Source organism: Manis javanica, chromosome 4 (genome assembly GCF_040802235.1).
Source record: "Manis javanica isolate MJ-LG chromosome 4, MJ_LKY, whole genome shotgun sequence".
NCBI classification, from domain to species: domain Eukaryota; kingdom Metazoa; phylum Chordata; class Mammalia; order Pholidota; family Manidae; genus Manis; species Manis javanica.
In genome coordinates, this window is record NC_133159.1 from 70,769,957 (window position 1) to 70,795,483 (window position 25,527).

General features: G+C 31.2%; 1 protein-coding gene across 7 annotated transcripts in view; it reads left to right on the top strand.

Moving 5' to 3' along the window:
* Positions 1-25,527, top strand: part of PRKACB (protein kinase cAMP-activated catalytic subunit beta) — a 115,639-nt gene that overhangs the window by 65,772 nt on the left and 24,340 nt on the right. For 2 of the 7 annotated variants that reach the window (XM_017678305.3, XM_017678302.3), the window contains exons 2-5: positions 16,019-16,080; positions 18,061-18,189; positions 23,634-23,732; positions 24,754-24,836. In XM_017678305.3, coding sequence (XP_017533794.1) covers positions 16,019-16,080; positions 18,061-18,189; positions 23,634-23,732; positions 24,754-24,836 — 373 coding nt within the window. Of the gene's footprint in view, positions 1-1,498; positions 1,609-1,898; positions 2,196-9,790; positions 9,815-11,477; positions 11,499-14,063; positions 14,086-16,018; positions 16,081-18,060; positions 18,190-23,633; positions 23,733-24,753; positions 24,837-25,527 lie in introns of those variants that run through there. The other 5 variants (XM_017678303.3, XM_017678304.3, XM_017678306.3 and 2 more) reach the window with 5 other exon arrangements.

Genomic DNA, 25,527 nt, shown 5'->3' on the forward strand with positions numbered 1-25,527 from the left:
TGAATAGACATTTTCTCTTGACTGCCTTTTCTTCTCATAGTTTACATGTTTTTATCAAAAAATATTTTTTAAAATAGTATTTTTGTAGCATCTCTGGTTTCTGATTATTTTTCTTTCCTGAGGTTTTCATTCATTCATGTTTTGTTTTGTTTTGTTTTGTTTTGTTTTGTTTTGTTTTAATAAACTCTGTGGGCTTAATCTATGGACAGTATCCCCCATGGTGTCTGACTGGTGATTTCTCTGTTAGGGATTATCCTGTGTCTGCATAGCTTTGTTTTTATTCAGTGATTGACTTGAGGTTGTGCTCAGATACTTTGAGTATTTGAGCTGTCTGTGCTGATGGAACTGTTTGGAGGTTGGGCAGCACATTTAAAGTTCAGGTAGTTTTCAAATCTATACCACTTTAACTTTCTGCTGGAACCTCTTGGGTCTCCCCCATGGGAAAGAGCTTCCTAGTCACCTAGGGATATATGGAAAGCTTATCTAGGTCCTCTCTGCCTCTCTCTTGTCCATTTGCGGTGTTAAATTTCTTGCTGGACCACCAATCTGCAGCAGTTCACCCCTACCAAGGCCACAACTTTATACTAGCAAACATGTACACTTTCTGTGTTCATTTCCTACAATTTGCTTTTTTTTATTGACAACATCACTTGTGTGTGGGTTTTTGGCCTCTTCTCCAAATCCAGTCAGTCCTCTCTGGAAGCCAAGTTGCTAACTGTCATGGCCAGCCCCTCTCTTATAGAAGCACTGCACTGAGGAGCTGTCAAGGGAATGGGAGTAACACTAAGCAATAACACCACAGACTCTCACTGTTCTTATGCAAAGTTCAGCAGTTTTTCATGGATAAATGCTGCTCAGTCTGTTGTTTGTGATTGCTAGATTTTCAGAGCCATGAAGTCGTTGTTTTTGACAATTATTCTAGCTTCATTGTTGTTTCTTGGAAAGATTTGCTGAGTTACTCATTCCCCTACCACCGGAAGTCCTGTCTCACCTGGCAACTTTCAAAGTGGCAGATTCACTAGCCAAAGTTCTATTTATTGACCCATCATTCTATAAATCCTTTGTACAAATTTTTGGTCTTAGATCAGAACAGCCTGTTGTTCACTATGCCATTCAGTCTGCCCATCTTGCATACAATCTGTCATCTTAATTCTGTTTACTGTAAGGAATTTTACACTTCAGTCATGATTGCCAGTAACTCTTTGTGTATTCCTCTCTTTTGAAAACCATTTAAGTGGCATCTGACACTGTTTGTAATGCTAAATTTAATGGAAGTTTGTAAATGTTATGATTCTCCCTCATAAATAAAGATACAAATATATCTTTATAAATGAATAAAGATATATATGTATAGTATTTTGTGTCTTCCATAATACAGAATGTTTAAATGGTTAACATTTGTGCTGCAGTATAGCTTTCTAGCTCATGAAAAATGAAAGCTATCAGCGATCTGGGCAATAAGATTCATCGTCAATAGTCACTAGCAACAGCACACAGCATTTTAATATCAGCGAGGTCCACAGCTAGCAGTAAGAGCTGGTGTAATTGAAAGACGTTTAGGTGCAATCATTCTGCTGTTGTTCCTTGCCGTGTTCAACATGGGATTGTGTGAGTATTTGAAGAGAGCAGCTATTTTTTAAATATCTTTGAAAGATTTAAAAAGGGTAGATAAGTGTTTAAATGTAAGAAACGTAATTTTTAAATCCTGTGGCTCTAAAATAAAAATGTATTTTATTTGTTTTGGTTGAATAAAGCTTTAGAAAAGCTACTCCTTGGTTACAAGTGAACCGATAATTCTGGTCTAATGTTGCCGTGGTAACAACTCAAGCTGATATAATTGAGAACATCTTATACATCTGGTTCGAACATTTTCTCCCTGCCATTTTGAGTTGTTCTAATGCTATATGAAGGAGGCTAGGAGAACTAGCATGAAAGAAATTAAATCTAGCTCTACACATCTTTGGCACTAATCTAATGTTCACTAGTGATACCTCATGCTGGGCAGTTATGCCTTACTTCTAGGGGCTTTTCTTTTTAAAACAAAAGAAACCGCTTTTCATTTTCTGTGTGCTGCATGCTCCAGTGTATGTGTTTACACCATCAGCTCTACCTCTAGAGATTAACATAACTCCCTTTGCTGTGGGATTGTTGTTTTGAGCAATATGTTTTGGAAAGGTTGATTTTCATCATGAGTGGTAAGTATACTCTCTGAGCCTCTGCAGTTATATATTTTAAAAATATATATTTTAGGAAAAAAATATTTTTTGAAGGGGCAGTTGTAAAAGCCAGAGCTACAGTGATTATATTTCTGTTGATGCTTTTGCATTTAGGCATTATAGTAATTTGCTTTCAAAATCCATTAAGAACTGTGAACAATTAATACCACTATTAGTAGACAGTATCAACAATCAGTTTCTAATTTTCTTATGCTTTGATTTATTGTATTCATTAGGTACTGTTTATTAATTGTTACAAATTAATGAGAAAAAGACCCACCATGATAAGAGAGGGAGTTTTTTTAGTATCTGAGCCTAAAGATAATTAAATTTTCCTTTTATTGGCTTTGTTATTCTAATATTAATTTTTGTTAGCTTCTTTTTGATTATATTTTCAAAATGCTAATCTTGAATAAGATGCTGCCAAAATTGTTTATTGGTTGACTTAACTACAGTTCATTAAGAAATAGGGATTAATGGTGAAATAAACATGCATTTTGGTTTTGGAGGCTTTGTTAAAATTTTTCAGAAATAATTTTTTGGGGTAATAATTTGTTAGAATAAGTACTTTTGTGATAAGTAGTCTCCTTTGTTTTTAATAATATGAGTTTTTTCCTAAATATTTCTGATAATGGTTTTTGAGAAAATATACTACAGTATATACTGCAGTTTATCATAGGTAAAAGCTGTTTGTTCACTTTAAGCCAAACCTGCACCTAAAAATAGATATCCTCTTGTTAGAGTGAGAAATATTTGCTTAGAGCATAATTCATTAGCATCTTTTTGCCTAACTAAAATAGAGGATTTTTATAAGTTATCCTTTGAACAGATACATTTTTAGAAGAAGTGCTACATGGTTTTTCTTATAACAGTCTATAATTTACACTTAAAAGATTTGGAATTGGAATTCAGAACCTGAGAGACTTGGATTTTTGCTGTATAATGATAGAATTCAAAAGAGATGAACATTTTCTTCCATAACAGATCATCTCACTATTGCCAATAAATATTTTTTATCCTGCTGCTGTATAACATAAACCTCTTAAATACTATTAGATATTTGTTTATAGAATGATATTCAACAGTAAAAGAACATTTTTTGTGTAGGTTATTAAGAATTAATTGTTATTGTTACTATTCTGTTATTTTCCTGTTACTAGATTTATCTTTTTGATCTAGTGTTTTAAATGTGGGCTAATATTATAAAATACACATGTTAACATTCTTTAGGGTTCCTGTGGATATCAAAAGTAAATATACCTCGTCATACATAAAAGATTAGATTTCTTTGAATCTGGCCAATGTGTGTCTTGTCTTTGAAAGTTTGATATATAACAGAATCTTTAAGTAACCACTGAGGTGTTCTAGGGGATTTGCAATTGGATGTATTGGTTTTAACTGAAGAAAATTGCTGCTGCTTTTCAATATTGCTTTATTTTTCTTTCAAGAAAGCTATGGTAATTCAGATAGTATTTGATATACTTGATTATATTGGCCTGCCCCTTCCTGCCTTTTCTCTTGAAGGAATCAAAGCTATCACAAATAGACATTCTGACCTTTTCAGGATTATCCAGTTCACAACTAATTTTACACATGCCATAAGTGGTTAAATACCTTAGCCATTTCAAAATGTATAAAATTACAAATAAAGTGTGGTCTTATTTGTAAAAATAAGCAAATGCTAAACCTTTTTGCCCAAGTCTGTACATAATACATACATGTGTTGTTTATGTGTATGTGGTACTTCCCTATTTTAAAAAAAAGACCCCTTTTTTTCTTCCTGCCTATTAAAGGTTAAATTTCTCTGGGAATAGTTTTTTCTGGGAATCTATCTTTGGCCCTAAATGCTACATTTTCTCTGAAAAATCTCATCCACACGAAGTCTTTAGTTGTTACCTGAACATTTCAGTTCAAATGTGAATTTTCTTTTTCCATCCCAAATCTGCTCCATTTTCATTGATTCTGATTTCTGTTAACACTCCACTGCCCATGCAGGAACCTGTAGTTATCCCTAACTTACATCTTAAAAACCTTCCAGACATGCTCACAGTCATTAGTTTCTATTGATGCTACATCAGAAATGTCTCAGAATCACTGAGTTTTCTCCAGTCGTACTGATACGGGCATGTTTTTAGATCAGACATTCCGTCTTCTCAGTCCTGTTGCAGTAACTGCTTCACTGGTCTCTCAGCTTCCAGTTTTATATCTCTTCAGAACATTTTTTCATGCTGCCATTTTAAAAATGCAAATAGCCATTTTTTAACCCAACATTAGAACTTTTGTTAATCCTTATGGTCTCTACGATTAAGGTTAAACTCCTTAGTAAGGCACACAAGATCAACAACCCACCTTTCTGGCTTTATTTGCATTTCTTTCATAAAATTCTGACCTAGCCAAACTTTACTACATATTACCCCTAACTACCTTTCTATGTTTATATCTTCTGTCATAAAAATTCTAAAAAACAGCTATGCTTCTCAGTGCCTCATCATTGACTCTATAGTTAGGCGATTTTCCTATATAACAACTATTTATGTTACCTTGAAATTGTATATTTGCATGTCAGTTTCCAACCTCTAGCCTTTGAACTCCTTTAGTCAATGGTAGTGCTGTATTCATCTGTGTGTTTCCAGTAATTACCCCCATGCTGCCAATGTAGTAACGAACTGATAAGTTCTTGTAGAATAAGTGAATGACTAAAAATCGTCTTTTTTAACCATTGAATGCTTTTCTTACATTATCAATGAAAAATATCAGTATATATTTCAAATTTTTTGGATCATATGCTTAGTGGAACATACCAAGTATCATTTTATCAAAATCCCAGATGAGAACTCTGATTGGTCTGGCTGTAGTTGAGGGCAACTTTCCAAAGAAGGCATTAACTTGCTGTGAATTACAGGAAAGTTACAGACTTGAGCACAAGCATTTAGTTAAGTCTTACCCTTTCTAGATGTATATTTTCTAGATTGAAAATATAAGAACACAAAAGTAGAAAAACAGTATATCCTTCTTGGAATTAAGGCAAAGTACTTGCCCAGAAATGTACAGTATCAGATTGAAGGTCAGACCCTAAAGTTTAACGGTTTAACTTTGAGTGGCTTGTATTCACGAGAAAAAAATAATCAGTAGTTTCACCCTCACTAAGTTGGAGGGATGAACCTTATAAGAAAGACTGTGGGGGAGATGAGTGGAAGATCCAACAATGCTGATTTGCTTTCATTCTAAAACAATTATAATAGGACATCCATGAATTTGTTAGGCTATTACAAGTTTAGAAAGTATCCTTTCTTTGTCTAAGAGAGGGCTCTTCCTTGATGTGGTGGGTATCACAGCCTGCAAAGAACCTGTATAATCCTAGCTCCATACCCATTTCTGAAAGTCACTGGATTAGTTAACTGATAATGTAAATATGTATCAACTAAAAGTTCTGAGAAGTTGATTCTAACACACCCAAATAGGAAGTGAGAAGGATCCACCTTATTTGGGGTAATTTTTAATGTTTAGAAAGACTTCTCATTGTTCATGAATGAATAAACAAGAAAAATAATTAACATGGAGTATATAAAAGAGTATGCATCATTATAAAATCACAGCCTTCAGGTGGTAAAGAGTGAACTTATGTTTAGAAAATATTTGTGGGAGAGGACTTAAAAATAAGAAATTATAAATAGCATCAGTTTTAAATTCTTTGAAATTTCAAGTGAACATGGAATCTGTGAACCAAGACATGAAAGATAAGATAAAACAAGAGACTAAAATGCAAGAGAGCTGCCTGAGACGCAGGGATAGAAAAGAAGCGATAATGATATGACAAGAGAAAGTTATAAGAAAATGTAACCTTGCATTTGCAGAATATAAAACTGCAGTAGAAGCAGTAAAAAATAAAGGAAAGTCATTGTAGGAAAGCAGATTAATGATGTGAAGAACTAGTTTGAAAAAACCTACCAGAACATAAAGGAGATGGACAGCGTAAAATTATGAGGTGAAATCATAAAATTAGAATAGGAAACTCTACAAATTGAATGAATAGCATTCCCTCAAAACAAATGACTAATAGAAGCAATAATAAAAAATATGATTCAGGAAAACTTCTTAGTTGAACAAAATCCTGAATCTGTAGATTGAAAAGAGCTCATTGTGTGTTTGACAAAGATTAACAAAAACACCAATGCCTAAATATGTCCTGATGGAAGTTCTGAATTTCTGAATTTCAAGTATAACGGACGAATTCCACAAATATCCAGGTCTTTTTGCATCTTATAGCTGAATATGAATCTTGTCTTATAAAGAAAAAATATCCAAAAATTGGAGACTTAATATTTGAAAATCTTTCTAGAGCAAAAATTAATGAAGATACAACAGCACCTAGAAATGCTGAATAAAATATAACAAGCATCCCTTTGAATCAACACCTAAACTTACAAAAATAGTATAGAAGTCTCCAGTGTGCAAAAAGTGACAAATGAAAACCAGACCTGTAAGGGGGGATGCGCTTTGACTCCCCTAGGGAGATTTTCATACCTTGGTTACCAAAAGACTTTCGTTTTAAATGGCTTCACAGAGACAGAAGACAAGTCCTTTGATCCATGTAACTTGGTGTTATTTAGACCAATATACAAAGCTAGGATCCTCAAAGGATTATAACCTCAGTGAAAACATAGATTAGAAAATAAAATCTTTCCACTGACACAGGGAAAAAAATAAGGAAGCTTAATATATCTTGACTTGGATTCCTCGGGAGAGGAAAGGAGTGCCTGTGGTGTGTGTGAGATGCCTCTCCTGAAAACTTGTAATTAACTGCTTCTCCTCCAGTAGATTTCAGGTTGCAATGTGTATTAATTGTGTGATCTGAGAATTGCCAATAAAATAAATTATATTATTGTAACAGTCCCAGACTGGATGCCAGGCAGAAGCTAACTAGAAACTTATCCTCAAGTCAAGCCCTGCAGATTTCTCACAGATAAAACTACACTTAACTTCGAGATGACAATCCAAAATCAAAATGGATATGCATACACACACCCTGGGGATGGGAGAGGGGTACCCAAATCTACTATAAATGATATTCAGAAGATACAACAGTATAAGGCCCTCCCAAGAGTATCAAAGAATAGAATTGTTATATATACACTACCATTTAAACTTAATAATCACATAAAAGAAAAGTATAAAGTAAGAGAAAAAATTCCATGTATCTCTATTAGAGCCTCAAAAGATATGACAGACTGACCTGTTTAGGAGAAATTATATAAGATTTATAGATATTTATAGAGAATTTTTACCCAGTAATTGCAGAATACACAGAAATATATACAACACTTAGAAAACTGAATGTACAACTAAACATATTAAAAATATTTTAAAGAATTTCATATAGAGGCTGTGATCTCTGAAACAAAGCAATTAAGTTTAATCAAACTAGCAAACACAAATATATTTGGGGATTTAAAAAGTTCAAGAATTAATTTATTTTAAAATTCCACTATCAAAACTTGGGTGAAGCTAAAGTGGATTTAGAGACAAATCTTTTAATTCTTCTATTAGGAAAGGAGAAAGACATGATATAAGGGTTCAAGTAAACAAGTTAGAGAAAGCACAGCATGGTTAATCAAATACAATAAGGACATGAGAAAATTCAGTGGAATAGAAAGTAAAGCTACATCAGAGCCAAGGCCTACTTCATGGAAAAGACTTGAGAGAACTAATGAGAATCATACCTACCTAAGATTTAATCATAGTTAAAATCTTTATCCAAAACTTAACAAAATTGGGGTTGAATAATTTTATAGTCAAGTTCTAGGAAATATTCAAAGAACAAAAATTTATGTCTTGTACAAAATATTCCAAACTATTGAAAAAGTTAAATATTCGTACATTTATTTATTGAGTCTAGTATTGCTTTGCAAGTTAAGTATTGGAAAAGAAAATTGTTACAAACATTTTCTCTGAAGTTAGGAGCAGGAAAAGGATGCTCATGGATTCTCTACAACACTACTGGTAGTCATAACCTGCACATTAAGACAAGAGAAAGATAGAGGGAAGAAATTGTCACTATTTACAGATGATATGTAATTGTCTTCATAGAAAATTCAAGAGACTCTACCAATGTTTATTTTAGAACTAGTAAGAGAGTCTGGCAAGATTCCCAGATATAATAAGATCAGTATGTAAATATCAACTATGTGCTATACATCAGCAACAAAGAAATGATAATTTTAAAAAATTCTCCCTTTTAAATAGCAACCAAAGCTCTAACAGACCTAGGAATAAGCCTAATAAAAGAGTAATAAGAACTTTAAGGAAAAAAGTTATAAAAATCTAATGAAGGATATTTACCTAATATTTAACAAGAAGATATGATTTCATACCCATTAGATTATCAAAAATTAGAACATCTGACATTAATACATTTTTAAGGATATGATGGCATTATAAATTGGCACATCATTTATTGAGCCACTTATTAATATCTAGTGAAGTTGAAATTTACATACCCTTTTATCTAGAGAACCACTGCGAGCATCATGCTGTCTGGCAACAAGACAAAATATTTGAATTCAGAACCAAATGGAAAATCTTTAGTATATGATTGTGGTACATATATTCTCCAAGAAAAAGCTTAATGAACAATTAAGGAAGTAAAGTGTATTTCAAAGAGCATTTGAAAGATTGCCTGGGTCATTGTTTTATGACTACAAATTTTAAGTTTTTGTTACAGAACCCTATAGGAAATACCTGCAATCAAATGTTTGGATGATCTAGAAAATCCTGAGTATCTCTAGATAGAGAGCAAGTTGGGAGAAAGTGTATGCACGTATGATTAATTGTGAGTGAGTACACTATGTGGATTCATAGTGTATCCATTTGTCCATGTAGATACTAGTTAAATGTGTTTCTATAAGTTAATCACTTAAGTATGTATGTCTCACTAAAAGTTTTTTTATTTTTTAACTGTTTAGTGAAAGTCAATTATACTGTTCACTTGTAACCAAGATTTGATAAAGAATTAATAAAAAAGGAGAAGGAAGGAGGAAAGAATAAACTAAATCTTGCAATAGCAAATGGAGCTTTTATTGCCTATTAAATGTCCAAACATCTATTCTTATGTGACTTTGCACACACTAATTGCTGTCAGAAAACAGAAGTAGGTAGGCATGGTTCCATCCACCGAACTACACAAATACAGTTGCAGTAATTAAAGTTTGTTTTTTCTACCCATTATCATTTTTGAAGTTAGAATGAACTTGCTTTGAAGGAACATGTTTGCATATGGGGAAGCAAATAAAGTGTCCCTTGAGCAAAGTGAATACAATTGCTCTTAAGATTAAGGGGATAGAATATGGTATTTCATTAACACATTTCCAGAGTAGGGTTTTTGTTGGTTAAAAAAATATATATATCTGAAGAATTTTATGTAATCCTTATATAAAACAATTTTCAATATGTATGCTCAGGTATTTTCCATTCTATTTCTATGCATAAATAATATACTAATAAACACAAACAAGTGTTTTTGTGGGTATGTTATATATTCTTTAATCTGATTAACTTATTTATTCTTTCTGATCAAGCACGCAAGTCATCAGAAGCATCTGGTAGGAAACCACTTTTTATAGAATAATTAATGCTGCTTTGTTGCTATTGGTTTCTTATGAGGTATTTTGTGGCAACTAGAATGTTTTATATTTAGTTTACTGAATATATTTGTAGTACAGCATGTGGGGTGGGATATTCTTAGAAATAACAATTATGAGCTCTATAAAGAGGTGGTTGTTTGAAACGGGTGGCAGAGGACAAACTATTGCACTCTGTTAGATTTACCCTTTGCATAGGTTTTGAAGGGATTATACTGTTCTGTTATTTGTTGATAGAATTTGGTATTTTCATGGGTAATTTGCCTCAGTTTCCATCCTGTTTTGTGCTTTCTGATATATACTAAATAACACTTAAATAGAACAATGCTTTCATTAAGATAAAAGAGGAAAATGGAAATAATTTAAAAGAGGTTAGGGGTCCCATGAATTATAATCTTTTCAGTAAAAAATTTTAAACTATTATTACAAAATAAGATACTATTAAGAAACATATAATTCCTTATAGTACCTAATAATTGCCCTTCCCCTAATAGAAAAGTTTAGAGGAATAACCTTTCCCTTGTTCCCTACATAGATAGTAATCAAGATTTAAAATATTCAGGTCTCTAACCTCCACTGTTTTGCCTCCTTACTCTGGCTACCCTTTTCCTTAGCAAGTGATCTTGCCTCCTGTTTCGCTTACAAAGTCTAGTAATTTCTGTTCCTTCCCATACATTGAAAAGCATTAAAGTGTCAATTGCCTCAATGGTAGAGCACACTTCATCCTTCAAACTGCTGCCATACACCATTCCTGCAGCTCTTACAAGTCAGCTACATTTCCTGAATAAACCATGCTCCTTCCTCCATGCCTTTTATACAAGATCATCCCAGGCTAGAATGATTTCTTCCTTAAATTTAACTGACTCGGGAATTCTTTATCCTTCAACATTCAGCCTAAGTGTCCTCTATTATGTGTCCTCTATTATGCCTTACTTTCTTTACCACACAAGAATTTCCCCTTTCAAGTTCTCATAATACCTTGTAATTTCCTTAGTTCGTAGTCCTTGTCACATTCCATTGTAATGGTTCATCATCTCCCATTAGCTTCTCATTTTTAGAGCAGTGGAGATAACGTTTATAAACTCAGTAGTGTTACCAGAGTCTAGCCAAGTTCCTCCCACCACAGAACAGTGCTCAATAAATATTGTTGAAAAAAATAATTAAATCAGCACTGAGGAAGTAAAATGCCTGAAAGACACTGTCTTTCAGAAGGGAGTTAACAGAGTTTTAATTTATAGTGTCTTTCCTGCAGTAGAGTTTCAAATAAATAACAGAATTCCAGAGATGGTATTGCAATAGTTAAGAGGATGTGTACTTCAATATGTTCTACTTAGTATTATTAGCACTGTTGCTATAAGAAGTCAAGGTTTTTGCTTAAGTTGTTTTAAGGAGAATTATAATAGTATTGATTTTGGCACTGAGCAGTAATTTTTTATTTTATTTCTTTACCAGTTAATTTTAAAATGGCTTATTTGAATATGTACAGTCAAATAATTGCCTATGTACGTTAATGTTTTATATCTGTACATAGTATTCTGGGAAAATATGTATAAATGACTTCATAGTAATATGTCGTTTTTAATGAGTGTTAATCATTGTTTAATTTATTTTTTTTGGATACAAGCTTGCTCCTCAGAAGTATCTGGTAGGCAACTACTTTTTAATAAAACAAATGTTATCTTTGAACTTTTTTATATGGTTGTCTGCAAGCTGTAATGCTCCTCATAAAGTTACACTTTTATGAAATATATTGCATTAATAAAATATTTTAGTTGATGGAGGAAATGGTTTTAGTTTTATGTTGTATTATCTATAGAAGTGATTTATATTACCATTTCTTTGTGATATTTTAGACAAAACACTGAAGTAGTGGGAGTTTTACAAGATAGCAGAAAACAGATTAGTACACACCACTTAAATAACCCAGGTTAATGAATGGTTTTTGAAAGAAAGTAGACTGTTGTAAATTTTGAATAGAACAGCTAATATTTTAATTAGATATTTACCTAGAAAGTTTATGTTCTATTTTACCCTATTTTGTTTCTCTTCTATTTTTTCTGACATCCATTTTAAAAAAGTTAAATAAAGTTGTGCTTTTATTGTAAAAGTAGTGTTAAAAAAAGAGGTGACATTTATCTCATTACAAAGACACTGGAGAACTCAACATCTGGAGGAGTTGTAATCTGTATAGTAATAGATTTTCAAACTCTTCTTACAAAGCATGAAAGTGAACCTCTTTTATGCATTGGATAATGGCATACTATATAACAAAATGCTCTCTTTATAATAAGCAGTAATCTAGTTTAAATGGAACCCAAAATGCCTAATACATAAATTTACTAACTATGATTAGTGAAACATTCTTATTCATTGTAGAGTTGTCTGAATAACATGGAATAAAGATACGCCATAATTGAATTTTTAATAAATTTCCCTGATGTTTAAAATGAACTTTGTGATCTCATTTTTAAACTATGTGCTGTGTATAAATATATTTAAAAATATTTTGAGGGTAGTAGAATTAAGGGTTTTTTTTAATGTACTTGTTGAAATGCATAAAAAATTGTCTCTTTGTTTCTTCTTTCTTCATTTCATGAATATGGTTAAATATCCCTATTAAACCAACCCTGGGTAAACATATAGATTCCTTTGGTAATGCTCATTTCTTTAGAATGCATTGTCATAGACCTTAAGTGGTACAAACTGAAGAGAAAACAAATTTACTTGGAAAATAAATAATAATTGAGTGTATTAGGGAAGAAATTGAGTTAATTTTTGGTGTGTCCTCCTTTTTGTGGGACCTAGTTTTCTCCAGTGTTGACCAGTGCAGAACAAAATATATTTGCAGAAAAATCCTTCAGGGTATTTTTCCCTAAGGAGAGTTACTAATCACTATTAGATACTTTGTAGATAGGTTCCATGATCATGTAAGTATTAATATTTTAATTAGATATTTACCCTAGAAGTTTATGTTCTATTTTGCTCTATTTTCTGTTTTTCTTCTATTTTTTCTGACATCCATTAAAGTGTTTATTTTTTAAGTATTAGAGGTATTATAGCTAAGAAGTATTAGAGCCAATATTCTAATTCAGATATGCCAAGCTCCAAAACCCATGACTATTTCAGCATATCACAATGGTTGTAATGGGTAAATGTAGATATTGCTTATATATTAGAGCACAACAAGAAAACGAAAAAATTGAGAACTTCAAGTATATGCTTTTCAGGGGACTCAGGAGCAAATGTACTGCAGTATTTGGATTTGACTGTCTGTCCCACTACTTATTTAATTAATTAGTTGCCAACACCTTATGTCAGTGGATACAAATTTTTTAAATAACCAGAGAAAAGCATTTAGAAAGCTAAACTCACCACTGTCTAAAATAATAAAAACCCAAGCAAATACATGTGGTTCTGGTTTGCCTAATGTTTTAGAGTTAGTCATAATCCAGTATATTGTGAAATATTTTATTTTTGTGTTATATTTTGTATATTTGTTTATAAGATGTATATTTTGGTAAACTTATGTATTTTTTTATTGAAGTATCGTTGATATACAATCTTATGTTGGTTTCAAATATACAACACGGTGGTTCAACTGTCACCTATATTATTAAATCCTTACCCCCTCTAGTGCGGTTACTGTCAATGTAATAAGATGTTACAGAATTCATTGACTATATTCACCATGCTGTATTATTGTCCCCGTGTAAACTAATTTTTTTACAAAGAGTTAACTGTGTTCATCTTTGTATCAAAGTAGTGCACATGTAAAGTAGGGATTTCATGTGTGTATACATACCTATGTGACAAAAAGGGTTTCAGGAACTGTTTTCTTCACGGGACTATATAATGTTACATTATAATTACTATAAAAGTGAATCCGTTGAAATGGGTTATAAAATTTAATATCTTTCATTCGTACTTATTTCTAATAATCTTCATATAAGTCTTTATGAGAACTATTATTTACTTTCTACAGTGTTACTTGACAGTGAACTCGGAATATTGATGAGTACAGAGAATATGTCAGAGAATTTCCTAAATATCCTATTAGTGAAATTAAGCGGTACCTGATATTTTTTCCTCTGCCTCACTCACCAAGCAAGGAAAATGAAATTTTCTTTCTACTCGGTATCTTTGGCAAATACTGCCAGTCCCTCCTTTGACCAGTTACTTTTTTCTCAACTTTCAAGCAGGAAGTGACCACAGAAACTGAAACAGGATGTTAGGTTTGTTTTTTTTTTCTTTCCCTGATTCCTTTCCTTGTCTCCAAATTATCCATACTCATGAAGGCATCTGGAGAGTTTATACTGCAACTTGATATGCAAAATCTATAAATAGAAGATAAAATATTTTTCAAAAGAAATCAGAGGGTATATTTTGGGGATCTTAAAAGCTGCAATTGTACTTAGCAATAAATTGTATTTATAATTTTTTTATAGCTATCATTTCCAAATCAATGTCATGTGCAGATATATCTGCTCCATTCCAAAAGAAAAAAAAAACCTTGTAAAACCTCTTATAATTCAGTTGTAACTAGTACATTAACTTTTTGAAGTTGGATGACTGGAACCATCCAAAACTCAAAAGAAAATGTAAGAATTTTCCACCCCCAAATCCACCCCCGTGAAGAATTAGATCATTTTTGCATAATTAGGTGCAATTATTTGATTCATTATTTTGGTGGATGAGTTTTTCATACAATGGGAAAATTCTAAATTTAAAAATTATTTTTCTCAAATTTTCTAAAATAGGAGTATTGAGAGTATTTTACAGCAAAATACAACTGACAGTTTTATATAAAGTAATAAAATAAAGTCTTCAGAAATGCACACTCTAGTATTACTTCAAAACTAATGTCTGCTTTTGATTCCTGTCATCACCATTTTGAAATTGCAAAATGTTTAGAATGCCATCAGCCTTTGGGGTTAGCACCAAAAGTATTTCATGGGGATAAAGGAGGAAATAATGATGTATATCCTAACATGCCTCACTTTAATACTACTGCATTCATTAGATGATCTTTTTAAAGAATTCGTGAGCCCCAAACTTCCACTTTTTAATTTTGTCTTTTCTTTACCATCATCACCATTACTCTTAGTATTTTTGAAATAAATACCAGTGTGCCACTCTAAGTTCACTTTGTCTAGCCTTTTACTATTTCAACACTATTTATATTATATTTTCTTAATTTTTAGATTTAAAGATCATAAATATTGGGAACTTTCTGAAACAAAAAGACTAAAATAATTCTTGTATAGTCAGATTTTGCTCTCATACCTAACTATATATGGAACACTACATTTTATTAATGCTACTTTATCTCTGAAATTTTTTTCCTATTTTTAACACCTGAAGTCATTTTGTAAACAGAAGTCGTTATTAATAACTGGAAAGAGAAAAGGAAGAATCCTTTTAAAGGATTCATTATTTAACAAATTAAATTTTCAAACCACAGGCCCTATAAAGTAATGACTATTATTGATCACTATGTAAACATGTGGTTTTCAATTGCTTTACTTTACTGTTTATTTTAAATTAGGCATTCAGTTTTGCTCCACATTTAGAATGAGCTTTTTAAGCTGCTTGGGATTTTTGTCATGCTTTATTAGGGTTTCTTTAAGTCTTTGTGGGTATCCTTTATGTGTTGGTGTATGATTTTTCCTTTTCTGTCTACCTTTAGTAAAGATAACATAAATCTAATTATATAAATCCTTATGTCTGAAAACAGCCCTTTATCAAAGTCAGTTATTTTTGAAATTCCACAAATCAACAAGTTCATATTCTTCAGATGTTTCCAGTTCTAATGTTTAAAGGCTCTGTTAAAATTACTACTGGTTTATTTGCAACCATTTTTTGTCCTAAAATTATTTCTTTCTTTTTTACATTACTTTTGGGTATGTTTTCAGGAACAGTATTTTTATTATTAGATTTAAAATTATCAAAGTGATTTCCATATAGAACACTATTAGAGATTCTTAGCAATTTGAGAAAACGTTTGCTTCTTGTTTAGAAAAACTAAATAACTCTGTAGTGTATCATGATTGTGAATACGCATTTCATGACAACCATAGTGATATAAATCTGTTTTTTAAGCAAATATATTTACATGTAATATAAATATACTTATGAGACAAAATTTGTGTTTTTATATATTTTCAGTGAAAGAGTTTCTAGCCAAAGCTAAAGAAGACTTTTTAAAAAAATGGGAAAATCCTGCTCCGGTAAGGAATACTTAAAATTTTCTACAGTTTAAAAATCTGTGTTATGTGAAATTATGACTCTTGCCTAAGCCATTTACTACTTTAGAAACCTTAACTTTCAAGTCATTAATAAATTAAGCTTAATAGGGGAATTTGCAGTGTTTTGATTTCTTAATTAATAATTTTATGTATACCTTAATTGGAGAAGGAACTGATTTCCAGTGTAATGCCTGATGATAAATTTTGATACAAATGCTAAGCTGCTACAAACACTCAATATATTTTAATTTTATAGTAATTTTGATTTATGCCTTTGATTGCATACTTATTTTATTAATTACAACAATAATGATCCTATTGTACAGTTTCAAATTCTCAATCACAAGTAATTGGCTATTGGCAACATACCAAGTACACAGTAATCCTTTCATAAACATTTTGATGGGTTAACTTCTACATGATTTCAGGTACTTTAGATCTTAAGTAAGATTTAAAAACATACATATATATATGTAATGTATATATATGTGTGTAACATATATATATAAACACCTGTATTAAAAGTTTTTATACTTTCAAAAAATCTTTTTGAAGTTATAAATAATGAGCTTTAATAGTTGATTAAATTTCAAACAGTTTTTTTCCTAGCATAGAAATCTTTATTGAAATATCTTTTTCACTAAAAATACTTAATTATAAATAAATGTTATGTTTGTGAAGATGCCATCAGTATCAAGACTTAGAGCATGATTTATAATTTAAAACATAGTCACTCTAGTGATTACAAAAAGTAAGACATTATCTAACATGAAACATTAAAGGAGGTGAGGAAAGCAATCTATTTGTATGAAAAGCAGTGACCAGCAAAAAGATGTTCTCTTTTCTATTAATGAAGTTTGCATCCATTATTTAGCTGGCAACTATTAAACATTTCAGTCTATCTATGTTGACAAACCAAAAATTAAGTTAATCCATAACAAATAATCTATTAATCAGAATTATAAGGACATTTTCTTTCTGCATTGATACAGAAGCTAATAGCAATTTAAAATTATTAGAAATTTGAAATTCAAATATGATGAAAACAAGTTTTACAAATAAAAACTTAAGATTGCTGTCTCTGTCTCTGTAGTGATTCAACAAGAAGTTGTGTATGCTATGTCTCCAAAGGCAAGGTTTGATTCATAATAGAGATTAAACCCAACTACAGTAAATTCCAGTAGCTATTCACATACCTCACTTTTACAAGAATCATATTGCATCACATTTTCTCAAGCTAAACACCGTACAGACTGGCCTTTGGAAATATTTTTCCCCAGATTTTCATGGAGAGCTTTGTAATGAAAACCTATTAAACAATTGGGTCAGCAAGTACTACTTTTTGCTCTTTAGCACATAATTTGTTCCTAGTAATTTTCATTTTGTTGTGGCAGCAATGAATTCAGTAGATTGATGCCACCAGTTCTTTGCTTCTGTTCTGTAGTCAGAGCCAAACAAGACGTTCGCTCATAACAAAGCATCTATTCAAGGAGAAAAAGGGACTAATTATTGTTCTGGGACTCTGACTTGGTTATCTTGGTGAGAATGCAGAACTCTTCTTTCCTTATTACTACTGTTTTAGGTAATAGCGGGTTATTACAACATCAGAGAGAAAAAGCCATTAGGATCTATCATGCTGTTATTATCAAGCTTTATAAATTTGTATAAAGATAGAAATGAGGTAGGACAGTGCTTTCTTTGGAGGTAACTTGTGGAAATACTCTGTCCCCTCCACTTACTGTTAATTATGATGATTTCCAAGTGCACTAAGACTGTGGTTTCCATGACTGTCTTTGTCAGTATACTTTTGGTCAGTTTGTAATTATTAAAATATGGAACTAAAATGCTTGGCTATACATGAAATCATCTATTCTGATTATATATAACTAAGTCTGTTATAGTTATCATAGTCTTGTTATGAAAATATCTAATTTTGAAGTTTATTTCTTAATGTGTATGCAGAATAATGCTGGGCTGGAGGATTTTGAAAGGAAAAAAACCCTTGGAACAGGTTCATTTGGAAGAGTCATGTTGGTGAAACATAAAGCTACTGAACAGTATTATGCCATGAAGATCTTAGATAAGCAGAAGGTTAGTGTACTTGTTAGATACCTGAAGGGTAAACTTTAGTTTTATCAGCTAGATTATTAAAGATACAATATAATGACTTATCATTGATACCTTAAGATAATTTTATTGTTGCATCTAATTTGCATTCTTATTGTGACTGTATGATACATAATTAATGTTTTAGTATATGGGGGTACATTATATCAATAATTATTTACACATAATAGATACATGAATGTTTTCTAACAAAATATTGAATTCATCACATAAAGAATAGGCATCTCTACTATATTCTCATATATTGTGGAAAAATATGGGGCTCAATTACTTGATCCTTAGATAGAGGTAATAGAAATTTAGTGTTTATTTTATGACTTACTTTAATTGACAGTAGAAGCCCTTTTGTTTATTGTGATTGAGTTTGCATAATTTACAATGTCAGTTAAAGCAGAGAAAAAGCCTGCTTTTTAAGGCATTTGAAAACTGACATACTTTATATATAAAAAATATAAAATGATTATGTTTTGTACCTGAAATTCATATAATGTTATAGGTCAATTATATCTCAATAAAAGTAAATAAATCATTTAAAAAATTAAAGTATTTATCAATATTGGTTATCTAACGAATCAGGGTGTCTGAATTACTCATGCTTTAAATGTTAAGCTTCTATTTTCCTAGTAATCACTGACAGTTAAGAGAAACTAAAAGAAAAATGGCAAATCTTGATGTATTCTCTTATAGATGTTACATTCCCAAGAATGGCATTTTGACTTACTGGGATGTAGATAGGAAAATGTGGAAGCAACACTACTGAGCTAATAGTCAGGCTTACAGAGAGTGGCTAGACTAAAGCTGTCCAATAGAAATACAATGTGAATCACATATGTAATATTAAGTTTTCTAGTAGCCACATTTTTAAAAGTAAAAAAAAATTGCAATTAATTTAATAATAAATTTTATTTAGTGTAGTGTGTCCAAAATATTATATCATTGCAATATGTGATTAATGTAAAAATTGAGATATTTTACTTTCTTTTTTCATGCCAAATATTCAAATCTGATATATATTTTATACTTAGAGTATACCTGCATTTAGATTAAATGCATTTCAAGTGTTAAGTAACCTCATGGGGTTAGTGGCTCCCATATTAGACAGCATTAGACTGTTGTGAGGTTCCAGTCCAACTTCCGCTTTAAAACAGAAAACAAAACTAATCTCTAACATGTAAAGAAGTAATGGTTCAAGTCGCTCTAAAATTAAATGTACCCATACACACATCTAATTAGACATCCTTGTTTACTGTCCTCTTGCACATAACTATTCTAGCCACACTTCTTGAAAAAATAGTTTATCTGCTAACTCACTTCCTGTTAATTCAACCCACCATAGTTTAGCTGTCTCTCTATTTATCTCCTACTTCTTGCTACTCCACTCTGTAATGGCTCTACAAAGGGTCACCAATCTAGCGGCCTCCCTAATCACCAAGTCCAGTGGACTCTTTGCTCATCTTACTTGACTTTTTTAGAGCCTGTGACTCTCCTGACCACTCCCTTGAAACTATCTTTTCCCTGGACTTCTGGAACCTCTTCCTTCCTGCCTTTCTGGGCTCTTCTTTTTTATATGCCTTCTGTCTACCCTTAAAAGATAGCTAATCTTCAGATTATTCTTTCTTCTTTTTTTGTGTTTTCTACCCTCTACCTGTGTACTCTTATCCCAGGTTCAGCTCATCCTTGAGCTATACACTCCTACTTTGTACCATCTGAGCATGGAGCTCCAATTGTTGCCCTGATTTTGTAGGTGAGGTAATTGGGTCTCAGATTGTGTAACTGACTTACATACTTGTGTTGGTTGTGTTAACAACAAAAAAATGCTTTTAATTTATATTTTTAATTAAACTTGTCATTAAAATGTTATTATCTGGCTAGCCCCTAGTATTTTATGCTATCTTTTTTAAGAAATTAGTAGAATGTGCTTCAGTTATAAAATATTTAAAGGATTACAAAAATAACCATTTTTATGCTTTAAAGTATTTAAGGAAGAAGTTTTATTTTTTTTATATTTTAGTTTTTTGATAAGACAGCATTTTGTTAATAAGGGAGTTACTAAGAAGGTTACCTCATGAATAAATCATGGCAAAAGAGTATTTCCCAGAAGAATAGCTACCATTTTATGTCATTCCTACTATCACAGTGTTCTGGATCTATTCATAATTAGGACATGACTTTATATTCTGAATTTATTCAAGTTTATTGACTTTCATTTGCTAAAGTAATAAAATAACACTTCATAATAACCTTCTTTTCTGCTAACAAAGTCACAAACCTCTCAATTACCTCTTTTTGCTTCTCCAGCCTTAGGGTATAAAGTGTGAGAGGAAGAACATCAATACGGTTTTCAAGTAAATCACATTTTTTTATTCCATAAAATGTGTCAAGCATTTCTAGGCACAATATATTTAGTCTATCAGTGAAATCTTCACAATTCTGTATGACATTAATATCCATTTTAAGCCAATAACCCCTCCACTGAAGTAATTTTACCCAAGTCAAACAGCTTGTGAAATGAACCAAGAATTTGACCTGTTTAAAATGTATTTGTCATCCCTAAAATCCTTTCACCTATTCTGGCCTTCAGTTAGCATTAACTGGACTTTCACAATAACATCTTAATTAATTTCCACCATTTCATACTTTTCACCTTCTACTAATTGACTTACTCAGTGCCAACAAATTTTCTTGCCATATCATATCTTTTCATGTACTCAGAAAGCTTCCTGATGTTTATTAAATGAATTCAGAACTCTGCAGCCTACTTCAAAAACTTTCATAATTTTCTTCCAAACTCCACTAGTCTTACCTCACACTGTTCCCATATATGTCCTTTATTTCTACTTGTCTAGCTGAAACTTGACCCACATGAGTATATAGTGCTATGCTGAGTGGAATAGAGGGGTATATGATGATATATGAGCTATTCTTATTAGTAACTCCTCAGATAGCTAAAAAACTCAGCTGATAAGTAACCATTTATAAATGCTTTAAAATACATGCATTTAAACCAACAGAAATAAAATTTTATATGAATTTTGAAAATAAAACATGAACTAAACCCTCAGGGGTACTTGCTAAATTCTGTTATCTCTTCATCTTTAACACCCAGCTGGGCTTTTATCTTTTTTAGTAGATTATAACTATGTTAATTGCTGCATGCATTGTATAACACAGTCACTTTTAAAGCAGGCATCATTGTAGTTAAAAGCATTTTATAGATGAGGAATGGGGGACTCAGAAAGATTACATACTAGGCTTAACATAAACATTTTCTCCTCTGAACACTTATGACCTCATAATTCTTACTTGGTAATTATTCATATATTACTATTCACATAGTTATGCATCATACTTCTAAATAGATTATATGCACCATGAAGTCAGATACTTCCTTGTCTTCATCTCTATTGCACTTGTTGTTATACCTTATATGAGGTAGGTATGAACATATAAAAGTATATTAGATTTTAATTTAAAAATTAACAACATATTTGCTTTGTCAATTCATATATCTTGGATTCATTTCTGTTTTTAATTGTTATGCCCCAAACACTTTAGTTAGCAGACTCTCTATTGCAGATTTTATTAGTTATTTTATGAAGTAGCACATCATCTATGCCTAACTAAAACCTGCTACATCATAATAAATGAAAGTAAGTACTGTGGCACATTCAGACAATGGAACATTATTCAGCACAAAAAAGACATAGAGGAAACTTAAATGCATATTACTAAGTGAAAGAAGCCAATCTAATCAGGCTACATACTGTATGATTCCAACTCTATGACATTCTAGAAAAGGCAAAACTATGGAGACAGTAAAAATATCCATGGTTGCCTGGGATTAGTGGGGAGGAAGAGATAAATAGGTGAAACACAGAGGAATATTAGGGCAGTGAAACTACTCTGGATGTTATTATAATGGTAAGTACATGTCATTATACTTTTGTCCAAACCCATGGAATGTACACCACCAAAGAGTGACCTCTAGTCTAAACTATGACTCCAGTTGATCCTGATGTGTCAGTGTAGGTTCATCCAATGTAACAGACATACATTTTTGGTGGGTAATGTAGATAATGAGAGAGGTTATATATGTGTTGGACAGGCAGTATATAGGAAAGCTCTGTACATTCCTGTTCAATTCTACTCTGAATTTGAAACTGCTAAACAAAAGTCTGTTCTTAAAAAAAAAAAGTAAACATAAAACAATAATAATTCTCCAGCTAATGTTATATAATTTATTGTTATAAGGATGGACTAACTGGTTAAAAAGTTATTTTTATTGGTTAAAAATTTTTACTGGTTAAAAAATTGTGTTTATTCAGGTATTATGAAGTGAACAGATTGTTAAAAGGGTGGAGTAACTAGTTAAAATGTAGATGGTAGTGATCCAACCACTTCATGTTACAGATTTTAAAAAACTGAGATCGTAAGAGTTGAAATAACATCTCCAAAAGTTACAAAACTGGTTGAGTAGAAGGCCTAGACTAAAAATAGATCTTCTGGCTCTTAAAATCAGTTATTCTTTGCTCAGCATTATTTTTATCCCATAATAACTGGATGTTATCTTTCTTACTCATGTTCAGCTTCTTGAATTCTGTGATTACCCCACATTGACAATAAGCCTCTAGCAAGAAAGAATGCTACCTTCTAATGATTTACACATATACAAGACAATTATTATATCTCCCTAAGGTCACTGTTTCTTTAATTAAAAATAGATTCACATGTGGGATACAGTCAGTCTTCATGAAATCAAGATAGGTTGCTTTCCATGCTTTGCATCTGATTAAGTAGACAATCCAAAGGAAGCTTGACTGGACCTGAATGAACTACTTGTTATAAAGACATAGTCGTTTTTTGCCAGCATTTTGTGTGTTGTCTTTTGGGGTTGTGCAATTTGAGTTTTTTGGATTTGATATTGTGTTTATTCAGGTATTATGAAATGAATAGATTGTTCATTTTTACCCATTGTTTTTCAATTATTGGCTTTTCTTCAATCCTTAATTTCCTTGCTGATCTTCTGAGATTTAAAATCAATATTACTTATTGCAGTGATTTGTGCCAGCTCGTTCAGTGAACTATAAATCATTGAGGAGCTGGTATTTTCATATATTAATTTTTTAAGTAATTATCAGTCTGTTTCTTCTTAGCTCTTGCTTCTTGACTGAAAATTGTAATTGACCTTCTTAAGACCAAGTTTTCAATCCTCTGCTAGGTTTATCATTTGAATCTGGTAAGCATACTTGGTTTTTGTTACTATCATCCGTATCCAACTCTAGCAATTTTGCTTATCCAAGTTCATTATTACATGGAAAACATTTTATTTCATATTTTTTTACTTTTAAAATATAGTAACTTTTAAATTTTGTTCAAATCCATTAAATATAGTTCTCTCTCAATTGCAGGTTGTTAAACTGAAGCAAATAGAGCATACTTTGAATGAGAAAAGAATATTACAGGCAGTGAATTTTCCTTTTCTTGTTCGACTGGAGTATTCTTTTAAGGTAAATTTTATTGATATCCAAATAAAATATTTTCACCATCATATATTTTTTAAAAATATAAAGCTACACTAGGATTCTGAACCACATATAGATCTGGAAAATATGAATAAACAGAAACATAATATATTTAGCTTCTATATAAATTAAATCCTGCTGTACCTATAAGTTTAAGTAACATTTGACAAGGTTTTGGCTCTCCTTGGAGGAAAAGGTAATGTGTAATTTTTCATGTTATAAAATCAAACATTTCAACTGATCAAAATCCATAGTGATATCTTACTGAGCAATTTTTAAACTCATACAAATGAATACATTCAAACATTGTCTTTTCTTGAATTTTTCTGCCATAATCTTCCCATCTTCTTTTATTTAGTAATTTGTATTGTAGTCTTTTCATTTTTATGAAAACGAGTCTTTGGTGCTCTGCTCAAATGTTTCATAAATTCCTAAAGAATAAAGTTGCACAAATGTATTTTTTTAAATGGCAGCTTTTCAGCTATTTGGAATGATGCTTTATATCTCTCTACAATATTGATTCATATGAAGCATTAACCTTTTTTATTCTTTCTCCTTTATTCCTTAAATCTAATGAAGATTGTGTATTCAGGATGATGTTTAAAAATCATTAATCTGACCTAAATTAGTACATAAAATGTAAATATTCTTACTAACTTTTTCAAATTGTTTTTTAACTTTGTTGTTCCTTTGCATACAGTGTAGCATTAAATCATTGCCACAGTGTTTAATTGTTCGGGAGTTCAAGAGTTTCTGCAAGAGCAGGAACACAAAAAATCCCATACTAATTTGTGGCAAGAATACCAGGGGGAAAAAAAATGGGTCCTCATTGTAGAAAAACTAGAGCATTTTCCATTTATTCTTTATTTCCCAATGTTAGTAATCTGTCAGATGGATTTTTAAATGTGTCTTGCTAATTGAACATAGTGTTATCTTAAAAGATTTTCTTGAGAAATAAAGTAGATTTTATGATTTTGATTTATTTATCCTTTTTATTGATTCATAGGATAATTCTAATTTGTACATGGTTATGGAATATGTCCCTGGGGGTGAAATGTTTTCACATCTAAGAAGAATTGGAAGATTCAGGTAACTAATATTTTACCCTCTTCAAATCTTTATATGCTGTGTGTTTGTTTTAAGCCAGATTTTAAGTTATTGCCAATGCTACACATTTACTTAAATAAATTTAGTAATATTTTATACCTATATGAAGATTACATCAAAATAGTAATAAAAGATCATACCATACTGTTTTTAAAATCAAATAAAAATACTACATAACAATGTAAAAATTCTACCATTAGTAGGTATTGTGAGAGCCCATTATTTAAAGAATTTCCAGAAAATCCAAAAATTAATTGAATTTAAACATACCAGTATTTATTGAATAAATATTATTAAGGGAAGAAAGGAAGGAGTTTGTCTAAGGATGAGGATACAGATAACAATGGTATAGTGGTGAAATTGTGAAAATTTGTTTTGCACAAATTTAATTCTCCTTTAGAGTTGTTGCTGTCTTGAGCTTTAAATATATATGTAATTTTATATATTACATATATGTAAATATATATGTAACTTTAAAAGTTTTTTCCTTATTATTATTACTAATACAATCACAGTTATTAAAATTGGTTATAGATTCTGTTAGCTTTCCCTGTGCGTAATAGTTTGTAAGCTACTACTATTTGTTAATAATCAGTAAAAGAATAAAGCTGAAACCAAGAGCAGGTTTGGCTTCATTCAGTACATCATGTGTTGGCATAATTAAAACATAAGT